Below are 13745 nucleotides of genomic sequence, written 5' to 3'. Positions count from 1 at the left end.
ACACTTTGGTGCAAAGTTGTCCTCGTTAAGCTGATAAATGCCTGCTGATGAGCTTCACTGTCACTGTGTGTGCGTGTGTGTGTTTTGTGCGTCCGCCACTGTGACGTCGACCATGCAGGTGACACAGAGTCATGCAGAGTCACGCCAGGCTAAAGTTTAAACTTTGTGAAATAATGTCAGACATCAGTGTCAGACTGCGAGTGGTAATGGACCCAAGTAGACGTCATCTGCTGCGTGTCGCTGTTAAAAAAATGTTAAAATGACATTAAAATGACGTAAAAATGATATGCCAAGCCCTGCTTGCTGTCTCAGAGTTGACCGGCCGACTGTCTCAATCAACCGGCCCACTTTGCTGAGATGCTGAATCATCACCATCTCCTTCATCTCTGGCGGAAAAGATTGTAAATCAGCGTTTTTACTCTCATCCGACACCAAATTGTAAACTTCCTCACAACCAAACTGTTCAATATCAGGTCGAGTAAAGAGATTCAGAGAAAAACACACAAAACTAACCGGCATTGGCGGCGCTTCGAAACCCACTATTCCCACCATCCAGTGTGTATTCCTGTGTAAGCCCGCATACTGTCACTGAGCCAGGATAAGATGTCTTACGATCGGCATCCGGGCCCCTGTTCCTTCAGCTACGATGCCGTCCATGTCCACCCTGCCGTGGGTTTTATTCCTGCATCAACTGATGGCAAATAATACCACGTGATAATTGCATGGTGTCTGTTGCACTGGGCCTCCCTTTCACAGTCACCTGAACATCACCTTTTATTGGTGTTTTAAAGCAATGAAATAAAATAAACAATGAAATTCTGTGATTGAATCTGGTCTACGATCACTTCTGTCCTCATCTCTTTCTGCACCTGGCTCTGTAATGGCCTGTGTGCGTGTGTGTGCGTGTGTGTGTGTATGTCACATGCATAAGCTATGCGTAATACTATTTGGAATCAGTTTCCTCTCTTTAATAGATGTTTCTGTTTTTATATTTTTGCATTACACACACATCTGTATAAATAAAGACAATCCACCCACCTACTATCTGCTTGATCGGTTTCCCTTCACACCAAATCCGAAATTCAGAGGTCAACATATAATTCTGATATATTGGGAAATTACAATATTGGAAAATGGAATCTCTTAATCTTTGATTCCAATTCCCTCAGTACAGTTATGTAGTCATGTTCAAACATGCTGTACCTTGTTTTAACTTAACCGAACTGCAAGCTTACTGTATCCTTCAATTTCATGCCTGTATTTTACTGCCACAATGGATTTCCACAAGATGCACTTGGCAGAGGGGGTATGAAATGCCTTTATGGGGGATTAATTATGGCTTAGTTTGGATGTTGAATAAACATCTTTATTTATAGCAGATTTAGTGTGGCCACACAAATAATCTCAAGTTATACAGCTCATTATGAAAGGAAACAACCTTTTACAGCATATATAATGCCTTTTATGTGACCAGATGATAACTAACTACACTGAACCCAGAAACAACTAGATAATATAGCTTCTATTGGAAATGCACTACAGGAGGATAAAACAAACAATGTGAGGTTATAAAGCACTATCAGGGAAGTTAATGTAGATTAATTCATGGAAACAGGAAATTACCAAAAATGTTTGGGAAAATGATAAATAAACTACAGGACCCGACTCAATTTGAACCGAATCAAAACCACACAATAAAGCACACATGCAAGAGGGCTACACTGGATTAAAAGGACTAAAACCTACTGTATTTAAAATAGATCTCTTTTGTTTGCATGTGTCTTGTTTCTCGGCTGTTGTGCCTAAGCAATCCATCCAAGTATCAGACCTCCAAACATCAAGAAACTAAATTTATATTATATTTGATATTTTGAGCTGGAAGAAATAGCTCAGTTTCAATATTAAAATCCCTCTTTTTTAAAATTTTAATAAATGGAAGCTCACCAAATCTCAGGTGTGGGTAACTGCAGGGAGAAAAGCCCAGGTGAGTGTCCCGCCCCCTTTTATAGATTGGGTCCCTTAACTGGGTCCTAGTGCTAGATCTCCTATTACCTCGCGTGGGTTTATTTTTAGTTCAAATGTTCCAGGAACTATTGATTATGCAGGAGCTTTTTCTGTCTTAACCTTGAATGGCTTTTGTAAATATTTTCTATGAGATTACAAACTCCCCAGAGCCTCAGGTGATCCCTAAATATACAGTTGTAAATATTTTATACTTTAATTTCATGCTGCACTGGCTCAGACAAATAATGAATTTCCTTATCTATGATATCACAAATATCTGTGTATTTTTCTGAGACAAGGTGTAGGAGGGACAAATAACATTTTCAAGTTTATTTCTTGTGCAGAGACATACAAATAGACAAAATAAGTACATCCACCCCCCGAGACAACATCTCATTGAGCTTACAATTAATGGAAAGACCGACGCGAGATCAACAAAGTGCATTTTGTCGTTCCACCCTCAAGGACGTACAGCATCAGGAATTTTAGTCTGACTCAGCCTGACAACACAGGTCCTCCGTGAATAACTGCATCCTATCGCCTCCCAGAGTGACGTTGGCATCATGACACACTGTTTGTGAGACTACCTGATTGGCTGCAGGTGGCTTTTGTGAGATAAGGACAAACGAGAGAAGGAGAGTCGATAGTCGAGGAAACACGCTGGCATTTGTAATGAAATAAGGCACAGACAGATCAGTTCCTGTAATTCGCTGCTCTGTTTCAGATCAATGTTTCAGATCAATGTGGATCAGGGTGGATTGTGTGGAATTTACCCTGACTCTTGATTCGTTTTATTCTTATTTATTTTCATTAATGATAATAGAAGGCTCAAAGTCTTATGAACAAAATTGTGTTGTTACATACTCTCAGCGTGAAACTGTGGATGTAAAGTCTCCAATTCATGACCTGCTGGCGTTGCTGCAAACTTATAATGTAAATCTTTATAGTTAAATTACCTTCTGGTATGAGCTTTTTTTCAAAATTCAGGGATTTAAATCGTCAAATCAAATTGATTTATTTGATAAATATTATGATGCAAAAAAACCTGGGAAATGTAGGATAGTAGATGGACAAAAAAACACAATGCGAGGGACGTTTAGCAAAAGCTTTTACCTCAGTCGATAAAAAAAAATAAGCAAAGCAAAGCAAGGACTGAGGATGAGACTCGGATGCTGTTAATTCACTAGGTCAGCATCTGCAAGGAAAACTGTCTTTTGGATGCAAGAAAGGAAATGTGACTACGTTCTCCGGTCACCTGCACGTCCTCTAGTCGTGGTGGTTGCTGCGGGTGGATTTGTGTGGATGAAAGACCTGAAGTAGTCTTAAATCTTCCAAGACTCCTTTCAATAAATGTAACCGCAGGGATTCGGTGATGCTGTGAGAAAGTCATTATTCAGGGAGCAGGTGAGGCAGGAACACTGTAAGAAAACGCAGCATCACACTGAGGCATGAATGTGTCACCAAGCCACGACGACTCCTTCCTAAATGCTAAATGTGAATGTCTGACTCGGTAACAAATTAACAGGCAATTCATCAAATGGTTCTCAAGAGATTTCACTCAAAACCACAACCACAAAAATGTTGACCGTACCAACGCCTTCTGGAATGTGATGGCAATCCATAGAGTTGTTGTTGGAGTGTTTGTGTCAGGAGTGAATGACCGACCGACATTGCGATCCGTAGACAACACGACACAACGTGCCGGAAAGGAGCGTTTCGGCACTCACGACATGAAGAAACGTCCCAGAGGCTCTACGCCGAGAAATAGATCCAGTTTTTTCTGTTGTCGACTGAAGAAATGTGTGTGACAATTTGAGTTCAGCTTCACTCAGCTGACATTAATGTGATGACACAGGGCCGACAGGACGCATTCACCCTGAGGGAATATGAACGAAGCCAAATGATAAAATAGGCAAATGCAGAAGTGCCGCACATGCATGTTGATTATTATGGTTAATTGATTTTCATCTTTTAAAACTCAAGGTTGAAACACAGTTTATGCGTGTTGGGAGGAAAACAACCAAAGGTCATCTGATTAGCAGTTGATGCATAATAATTTCTTTGTATACAGTTCAATTAAACTCTTGACACAGGAATGTATGCAGCTTGGGCGAATGACGTCATCCTAATGATACTTGTTATAATGTTAATATTTTATCCCATATATCTGAGGTTTCCAATGAGATCTTCCTTTATTTTAATTAATGTGTGTTCTGATTCATTGCTGTTGTCCAAACATGTGTTCAACCTTTGTTGAAAATAAATTAAATAAATAAATGAAAGAAATACATTTATTAAACCGTTGCAGTAGACAAAGGTGCAACAAGATGGATCACTGACAAATCCGTTAAATCGCTTCAGGGCATTGGTTTATTTGTTATGATTATATGACATTTCATTTTTATTTTATCCTTCATTACTTTTTTGCACGATAAACACATCGCCAGCTTTTATTTCCCTCATTGCGTCCTGAAGTGTTTTCATCAGTTTGTTGTTATCATTATTAACTTGTACTGACTGGTCCTCCCTCTGCCCGTGTTTGCAGGATGTAACACAGAGTGGGACGAGATCGGCTGCTGGCTGACAGCTGAAGTCGGGCAGGCAGTCAACAAATCCTGCTCGGAGGTCTTCCAGCATTTCTCCAGCGATCAAGGTTGGCTTCTATGTTAATCCCAATCGCCACAAACACAGAAGAGAGAACAACTCAATTTCCTTCACGTAATCAGCAGAGTAGCTCAAATAAAATTCCTTGTAGAAGTCCCATTGGCCCACAGCTAAGTATAATTATCCGTTCTGCATAATCTGTAACGCAAATGCAAGCCGGAGTTGCTCTGATGAAGACGCAGAATGAATTATTCATGCACGTTTGTTGGCAAGAATATATATATATATATATATATATATGCCCAGGGATGTTTGTGGCGGACGTAAGGACTTGCTTGCTGGGGTTACATTTAACATTAACACATCCTCTGGTCTGTTAAAGAGACATATTCTGAATAATATAGTCATGAGTTTTGTTGAGTATAAGAGGCTTATAAGGACAACTGCTGTCTTTTACTCTAAAGACAAAGACCTCATTGAGTTTGATCCCAGCTGACCTGACGGTAACGACATTATGATTCATCGTTAAAGGAGGAAACGTCAGGTTCATTCAGGAACAATGTTCTTTCCCTTCTTTCCTTGATGGAAATCACGGCCCGTGATGATCTGAACTGCAGATCTCTCTAGCAGACCACAGTCTTTATTTCCTGTTTGCTCAGCTCAAGGGGAATAGGAGAGCAAAACCTGACTACCGTGCATGCTTATGTGCCTGCGTTCAAACGGTCCAGCTAAAGCCTGCATGCACATCCAGATACACAATCCTACATACGCAGCAGTGCAGGCGGCCATCCAGCTGACAATCATCTCCCGACACCTGCTGTTTCTAAATGGACTTTTCTGACTGGAAGCACTAATGGAAAGAAATGGTGCAAAAGAGGAAATATCAAGGGTAGCAGAGACTTTATGAGACAATATGTTAACAATACATAATTTAATGTGAACCCTGGAAAACTACTTTAAAGCAATTGGAAGCAGTACAATTTTAAGATGAGGTTTTCCAGAGGTTTTGCACAATATCAGTGGCATACTGACACATACCAGTCAAATCACCCCCCCCCCCCGTCTCTCTGTCCGCTCCCACACTAGGTTACGTTTACAGGAACTGTACGGCTCGTGGATGGTCAGAAGTGTTTCCCCCCTACGACGAGGTCTGTGTTTTCAGCGACGACAGCGAGCAGGAATCAGAGGTAACGCACACGATGCTGCACTCGCACCACGCAGCTCATTATTTATTGAGTTTCTGCCTCCTCCTCCCTCGCGTTTTCCTTTTCAGTTCAGACCTCTTTCTAGGTTTACTGTACAGACAACACTCACTAACTATAGCAGTAAGTATACATTAAAGTTCAAATTTATAAGCTTCATTTATTGACTATCTTGCAGTAAAGTTAGTAATATTCAGATATTTAATTTAAGTAAAGCATTACGAACAAATACCCAAAGTAAAAAGTCCTAAAAAGTAAATGTACAATTATTTATCATCAGATCATTCCGGTACCAAAAGAAAAAGTTGACTCATTTCAGAATAAGGTTACAGAATACGATACTAAATTTCTGGATTTGAATTTTAACACATTTGACTGGAGCAGCTGTTAAACATGGGCCTAATTTGTAACTAATTTATGCACTGTTATCTTGTTAATTCCTCGTTGATTTTCTTTTTTTCAAAGTCACATCATTTATTTTGTGTGACATTTCACCCATTTGCACATTTGACTGTTTGTCTCCCTGCAGACGAGTTACCTGTCGACGTTCAGGCAGGTTTACACCGTGGGCTACGCGACCTCGCTCATCTCCCTCATCTCGGCCATAGTGGTGTTCACCGCCTTCAGGTGAGAGCAGAGCGGCACGCGCTGTCCTCGGCAGACACGCCGACCAATAAAGAGCAAGTCAACATCGTGTTAAGAAGTAAATAGTTATTTTAGAGACGATTATATATCAGTAAGACGCCCCAACAGACACTTGTGCCCAGATGTTCACATGATCGACATGTCAGACCAAGAAAGAAGGCCCAATAAAGCCTTTGTTATAGTATTGTGAATCCATCAGTACTATTTTTGTACATGTGTACTTGTACCTCTCTTAGGAAATTCCGCTGCACCAGAAACTACATCCACGTCAACCTGTTCTCCTCCTTCGTTCTGAGAGCCAGCGCCGTTTTCATCAAGGACACCGTGCTGTTTGCCGACGAGACCCTGGACCACTGCTCCGTGTCCACGGTGAGCTAACTGTAATCACCCGCCGCCGCGAAGAAGTACACGGAACGGCCCCGTGTCAGATAATGAGCCGTCCCCGTCGAAGTGACGTTGTTCCACTGCGTCCTCTCCAGACAGCGTGCAAGTCGGCCGTGGCTTTCTTCCAGTTCAGCATCCTGGCCAATTACTTCTGGCTGCTGGTGGAGGGCATGTATCTGCAGACCCTGCTGGCCCTGACTTTCGTCTCTCAGAGGAAATACTTCTGGTGGTACATTTTGATCGGATGGGGTGAGTAGAGATGATGATTAAATGCATTTGTCGTAGAGAGAGAGAGAGAGAGAGAGAGAGAGAGAGAGAGAGAGACTGTAGGTTTCATTCCTATTACACCAAATATTACGAAAAGTCAAACTCACCACTTGGTGAGAAATGTGGGTCTATTTTAACAGTTTGTTATTGTGTGGAAAACCCCCCCAATGAAAATCTATTCCAAAATCGTTCTTTTGCGTCTTACTCACGCTGGTACATAGGATGTCTTGTACACACACACTCTATGCCTGTTACAGATGTGGCCAGAGGCTTTATGATTGGTCATATTTTTGGAAGTTTAAGGTCAACCTCTCTGTGACCTCACGTCCGTCCCACACTTGTGAACACAAGTCTGAAAAATGCCTCCAGGGAAATCCTTCAAATTGTGCACAAGACGTCCCTTAACAGGGAAGGATGAACTGATTATATGTGTAGCGTCACCCTCCCCAACACACGTTTTTGGATGAACATTTGAACATTTTCTAAGGGACGTGGATGTAAATTGCAACAGGACCAGTTGTCAGAGGCCAGCGTGGCGCTCGCTCAGCATCTCTCCGGTTCTTCTCTCCTCTCGCCTGCCTTCACTCTGGTTTCCCTTCTGGCGCCGAGATGCAATTGGGAGATGGATACACAATATGTTATGTGCCTAACAACATTTTCGTTAAAAATGCAGCACGCATGTGAGTTGGGGATTGAGCATTTGATTCATTTGACTTGACACATATGCAGGGAATAAATAATTGATCTGTGGTCTTACATTGCAGGCCTCCCATCAACAGTTCTTGTACTTTGGGTGTTGACCAGATTCTTCTATGATGACAGAGGGTACGATTTATCACTTATGCACCAAAGCAGCTTGTGTTTCCTCATAACTTCACTGCTATGGTAATATTATAATTTCTTACAGTGTACTTTGAATTGAGTTGTGACATGATTTTAATGAATTGAAATTGCAGTTGCTGGGACGACACAGACACCGTTGCTATTTGGTGGATTATTAAAGGGCCGATAACGGCCTCGCTGCTGGTAAGTGGAGAGCAGCCTGTCCAACACAACAAAGAGGCGTTGATTTCACACAAACTCCTGCTGACTTTTTAATGTGTTTTTTTTTATAACTGACCCGTTCTGAACGGAGAACCTTGCAGAAGGTGGCGGCACACTTGATCTCATGCTAAAAGATCATTCAAACATACATTCTTCCTTTTGTTACTCCAACATTGGTTATGTCAGCTTAGGCACATTTCGGCAAGCAGAAGTTTACGTATGTTTCTCTTTTAGAATCTAATTAAGAGCAGAAACAGCAGCATCCACTCAGAGGAGGAAGACGGTTTCTAATGCAACATGAAACGCAACTATGCAATATTATTTCAGCCAGCTAATGAAATGCTCCTTGGCCAGTTTTATCCCTTTTATGTCATGATTGGTTCTACTCTACCTCTGGTTGACCTTTCATCGAATGCTTTGTTGGTTATCTTCATGCATGACAAGTGAGATTGTTTTAAGCTTAGAGTAAGACTATCAGGTCTAAGCCAATCAGAGGCAGAGCAGGGAGGATCACGCCTTCGGCATCTTAGGAAAAAACAAAGACCCCCGATAACCTGCAGGTAGTAAACCAGTTTGACGTGCTTACAGTAGTTGATGCGACACCGGCTTAATTCCTTGCTTTTCTGGTTTGAAAAGGCTTAATGAAAAGATTAGCTAGCTTCTAAACACTCTTCTTACTGCGACACGCTGCGTAAACATACCGAATCAACAGTTAGAATCAAACAATGTTCACTGTTCTAAGAGTTAATTGCTGATATCGCAGCCATGAATTTTAAAAGGCCATTTCTGAATTGATGTATAAGTTTGTTTTTTCCCTCAGTGTGCACATGTCTGCATTCTATAATATGCGTGATTGTGCACACGTGTGCATATTTCTCTTCCAGATCAACATCGTCATCTTCATCAACGTAATCCGGATCCTGGTTCAAAAGCTCAAATCTTCCACCATAGCAGGCAACAATGACACCGGACACTTTATGTGAGTCACGGCTCGCCGACACGACCACAACATTTATCCCTCTTTTACATTAATGCACCACCGATTGTGAGGGAAGGGAAGAGAAGTAGCTGGTGCCGAACTAAATCACTGAATAACTAATAAGTCAACAAGAGAATGATAGAGGAGATCTCTATATTTGCTTTATTACATATGGAGTTAACAGTAGTGGTGATTTGTATTGCATGATGCCACAGTAGTGTTTCATAAAAAAACTATTAATTATGGCAGAGGCAGATACAAAGGTCACTAATGGTCTTTTAAAGAACAGATGTTTTAGTATTAAACTTATGAATCTCTATTTTTAAGTGTGAAAAAAACAAAAAGCGCAATGTAACTCAGTCCTACAATAAAAGATTTTCTGGTAAAAAAAAGATTGAAGAAAAATGAATGTAAAACTACACATTTATTACTGCAGTGCAAGCTTTTATTTGGGTTTCTTTTAAGATTGCATGGGTCTTTCCTGTTTGCCTGTGAGCCAGTATCTTGAACAAATGGGGGTAAAGATTCAAATCAAAGTTCACACACAAACACACACAATATTCTAAAACAATTCTCTTGTGCCTAAACTTTAAGCGTTAATCTCACATCTAATGAAAACACCAACAGAACATCCACTGTGGTGCACCGCTGTGGTTCTGACTGAAACATCTCAACTATCACTAGATAGAATAGACATTTTGCACAGACATCTACAGCCACCAAACAAAGATTCCAAATGACTTCAGTAAGCCCCTGAATTTTCCTCTAGTGCCGCAATATGTGCTAAATAAGCTGTATGGAAATGTGTCAAAGAAACATTTAACACACGACTGATTAGGTTTATTTCACACAAAACAAACAAACATATGGCAAACTGAGACAAGATGTGTTGTCTCCCTCTGTAAATTAAAAAAAAAGGTTTGAACAATGGAACAATTGTTCAGTGTAAAACTGCTGAGAAAGAGACGGATAAGTTGGCAGTTTCTATGCTTATCAAGGTACCGACGTCACAGTTGAAGAGCAGAAGTGCTTCAATGTCTCGGAGCCCAGAAATCCTTTTTTTTTACCTGAGTGAATCCTTCCTTCCTTTTGACATTTGGTTGGTTCACCTTCCAGCTGGGCTCAATGAATGCAGCACATAAAAATAGCCCCGGATGCCAGAAATAGACGTCTCCTCCATCGCCGTGCGACTGGATTGTTGCACCGGTTCAATCAGTGTTTTCACGCTTTCAAAAGCTTCATCTCTGTCTTACAACCTTCAATCTGATTCAGACACTTGAACACAAAAGCTCAAGTCTCCCAAGCAACAAAAGACAAAAACAATCCTATTATAGGCTTGAAAATACTCCAACCTGAAAAAAAAAAAAGAACTACTTTAATCTTCCAGCGACCCGAATGTTATTTCGGATAAGAGGGATTTTTTTTGTTATTCAGAATGACCACACAGCCGTTGTTAAAGCTTTGAATCTGATGTCTTAACACCTTGTCTTATGTCTCATAAGTTATAGACTCCTCCATTGAGCTTGGATGATCTGTGATGGATTATGGTTTGAATCCATCCATGAATCCAGCTGGAGTTACATCGCAAACCCCGATGTCTTGTAGCAAATTGGTGCAATAATATGTCACCACAATTAAATAACATTTGCACATCATCAGCCATCTGATTTGAACTCGACTTTCATGCACAATGCGTCAGGGTTTTGTATTTTGACCTTTCAATCTATTCCACTGATGACGTGTTGTTTTAAAGGTCGCTTTGATTTGAAATCTGCCACATCTGTTCACCTTGAGTGAAACTCGGTACAATAATGCACTCTGGCATTTAAAACTAACACTGATGAGACCGGCGCTGATAAAGGTGCATATTTTAAACTGTGAAATGCTATTATTACCTATTCTGATTGTTGTTGTTGAGATGATACATCTTCATTTATTTGTCTTTAAAATTATATATTCATAAGCAACCATCAAAACCAGATAAAACTAAACAATGTTTTCTTTTAAATACTTTACTACTTTACTTTATTCCTCTGAGTCCAGAAAACTAACTGTCATCCCGTTAGAATTAATGCTGAATCCTGAGTGGTGCATGAAATCATGTGACACCACCTGTTTTTAAAACAGGTGTTTCTCAAAAGGAAAACTAAACAGAAAAAGAGCAAAGATTAAAACAATGAATGGAGAAATCCTCCATGAGGAACAGCCAGAAGATTTAAGTCCTACCGCTGATTGAGACCATGTGTTTCCCTGGTGGATTAGCCGAAGCTTGTGCCTCTGCATCTCCTGAATCCTCGCGCTCCTCCTTTCATTCCTCTGTTACCGTTTCCCCCGCAGGAGACTGGCCAAGTCCACGCTGTTCCTCATCCCTCTGTTTGGCATGCACTACACGGTCTTTGCCTTCCTGCCCGAGAACACGGGAGTCGCGGCCAGGCTCTACATCGAACTGGGCCTGGGATCCTTTCAGGTGTGCAGCAGCCACGAGGGGTCAGAGTGAGAAGTCCAAAGACGAATAGCAAAAACAAGCTCAATCAAAGGCGAATTGCTTACAGTAGGGCTGCGTTTGGGCCGACGTTTTGCGTCTTTATTAAACATTTGAGGGCAGGAATATGACAGTCGGCAGGTGCTTTGCACAGCGTGAAAGTATTAACCACTATGTTTACCCTGCAAGGTTAATACTTTCAGTGTGTAAAATTGGGGAACATCACAGGATCAGTTTGATGTCGAGCATTTCCGTTCTCTCAATACCTGACAAAATATAACAAGATACCTTGAACTTGAATCTCTCAGGCTGACTGCACCTTAACTGTGTCACTGTTTGATGTCTCTTGTGTTGCAGGGTTTTGTGGTAGCGCTGCTTTACTGTTTCATGAACGGAGAGGTAAGAGACGTGTTCACCGTACCTTTCTACTGGTGTGTGTTGCTTTAACGTGATCTGCCACAGATAGTCGTGCAGTCGCTTCCTGCCTCAGCTAATGCGTCCACGCGGTCCTTCCGCAGGTCCAATCGGAACTGCGGCGATTGCTGTGGAAGTGTCGCAACCGAAATCATCTCACGTCGGCCAAGCGGAGCGTCACTCAGGTTACGGTGGAAGCCCGCGGGGGGCTCAGGCGGACGCCCTCTACCGGAAACGTCTCTTCGGTCTGATTTCCACCGAGGAGTTGTGAGAACGTCGAGCAAACTTCTAGAGGAAGGCCTCAACCTGCTGGTGACAATAACTCGAGGACCCTCCTGCCGGAGGAGGGTGATCGGCAGCGGTGAGTGATGGGGGACATGTCGGATCGTGTCAGTGTCAGCAGCACCCACGACCTTGACGGTTAAATCACAGTTTCTTCTATTATGGTTGCGCCCAAAAGCTAAATAAAAAGAGTCGAGGCCCACTGAGTGCGTAAGTTGTGAGGATGTTGGGATGTGAAATGGTTTGGTTCACAGCAGCAGTCTGTATGTTTTGAGTTGGTCATGTTTGCTCCTGACGGATCGAAAATGACACAAAGAAACGTTTCCAAATCATCACCTGTTTTCTTGAAGTTGCATTAGATTGTTTCAGTTTCATTGTAAAGCCAAAGCGCCTTTTTAAAATAAACGTTTGTCTTCACAGGAGATCAGGCAACACAACTTAGGTTTAGAAAAAATAACATGTGGTTGATAACTTGTAAACGTTTTTTAAGACACAAATAGCAAGAAGCAGTTACTTCATACCTGAACATGCGACACGTACTGGGTGCTAACTTATAATGGATTTTTTTTGCATGGATTCACCTGTTCCTTTAAGCTGCTATTTATTGGGAACGTCGCTTACAAGAGTTCTTATTTTGAGGGGTTGAAACACAGTAACTTTCTCCACGTCGTTGTTGTTTGCCGTTGCCAGATGGATTATTTCTTGCACTACAAACCTCTACAGCTGCTAAGTTCACACCAAACGTTGCGCCACGCATTCACATTGCAATGTGGCATCGAAAAGGCGCTCTGTCAAGACAAAGTGTCTTACAAGCAAAGTGAGTGTCTCAAACATACGTATCTGTGGTGGAATTTTCCATTTCTGTTGAGGGTGTGTGAAGGAGTGTTGGGGGGGGATTTGGTTTAAGCGTGAGGGAGAATACAAGTACAAAAAGTTTAAACCAACCCTTTATGATAGTCAAGAACAGGGAACTGTTATTTAGCCTCAAAGGTTTGTTCAACATACACTCATCAATGAAGAACTGAACAGAAAAAAAAATAGTTAATAATAGTTTTATGTTAAATAAATGCATCTCTAGTTATGAATAATGCACTGTTCCATTTGTCAGTCCACAATGCGATATCATGTTCAGCTTTACTTTGCACTAATTATATTGTATTTCTTTGGTTCTTGTGGATTTAGAATCAGCCTTTATAGGCCCCTGAAATAAATGAAACACGTGGTTTGACAAGTTGGTTATTAACTGACCTGTTTTTTTGTGTTTCAGAATATTAATTAACGCTGACTCGGTTTCTCAGGTGAAAAACCCTCATTTGGATAAAATTAGGAAAGAGAGGCAGCAAGTTGGTTGGACATACAGTTTATAATCCTTACATTAAAAATACCTGGTTTTAAACATCGATCAGTTTCATACATGAACGCTTTCCTCTTTGACAAC

At 41.3% G+C, this 13745-nt stretch overlaps 1 protein-coding gene across 1 annotated transcript in view; it reads left to right on the top strand.

Annotated features, from left to right (window-relative positions):
• Positions 1–13538, top strand: part of ghrhra (growth hormone releasing hormone receptor a) — a gene marked incomplete in the record, with an annotated part of 14456 nt that extends 918 nt beyond the window's left edge. The window contains 11 exon segments of the mRNA XM_078099553.1: positions 4550–4657; positions 5695–5795; positions 6340–6437; positions 6692–6824; positions 6935–7088; positions 7871–7931; positions 8063–8132; positions 9035–9129; positions 11467–11596; positions 11969–12010; positions 12130–13538. Of these exon segments, the coding sequence (XP_077955679.1) occupies positions 4550–4657; positions 5695–5795; positions 6340–6437; positions 6692–6824; positions 6935–7088; positions 7871–7931; positions 8063–8132; positions 9035–9129; positions 11467–11596; positions 11969–12010; positions 12130–12276 (1139 nt within the window).
• Between the last annotated feature and the right edge of the window lie 207 nt (positions 13539–13745).

The sequence above is a fragment of the Gasterosteus aculeatus genome, chromosome 3, assembly GCF_964276395.1.
Source record: "Gasterosteus aculeatus chromosome 3, fGasAcu3.hap1.1, whole genome shotgun sequence".
In the NCBI taxonomy this organism is placed as follows: Eukaryota; Metazoa; Chordata; class Actinopteri; order Perciformes; family Gasterosteidae; genus Gasterosteus; species Gasterosteus aculeatus.
This window is presented reverse-complemented; position numbering and strand designations above follow the sequence as displayed.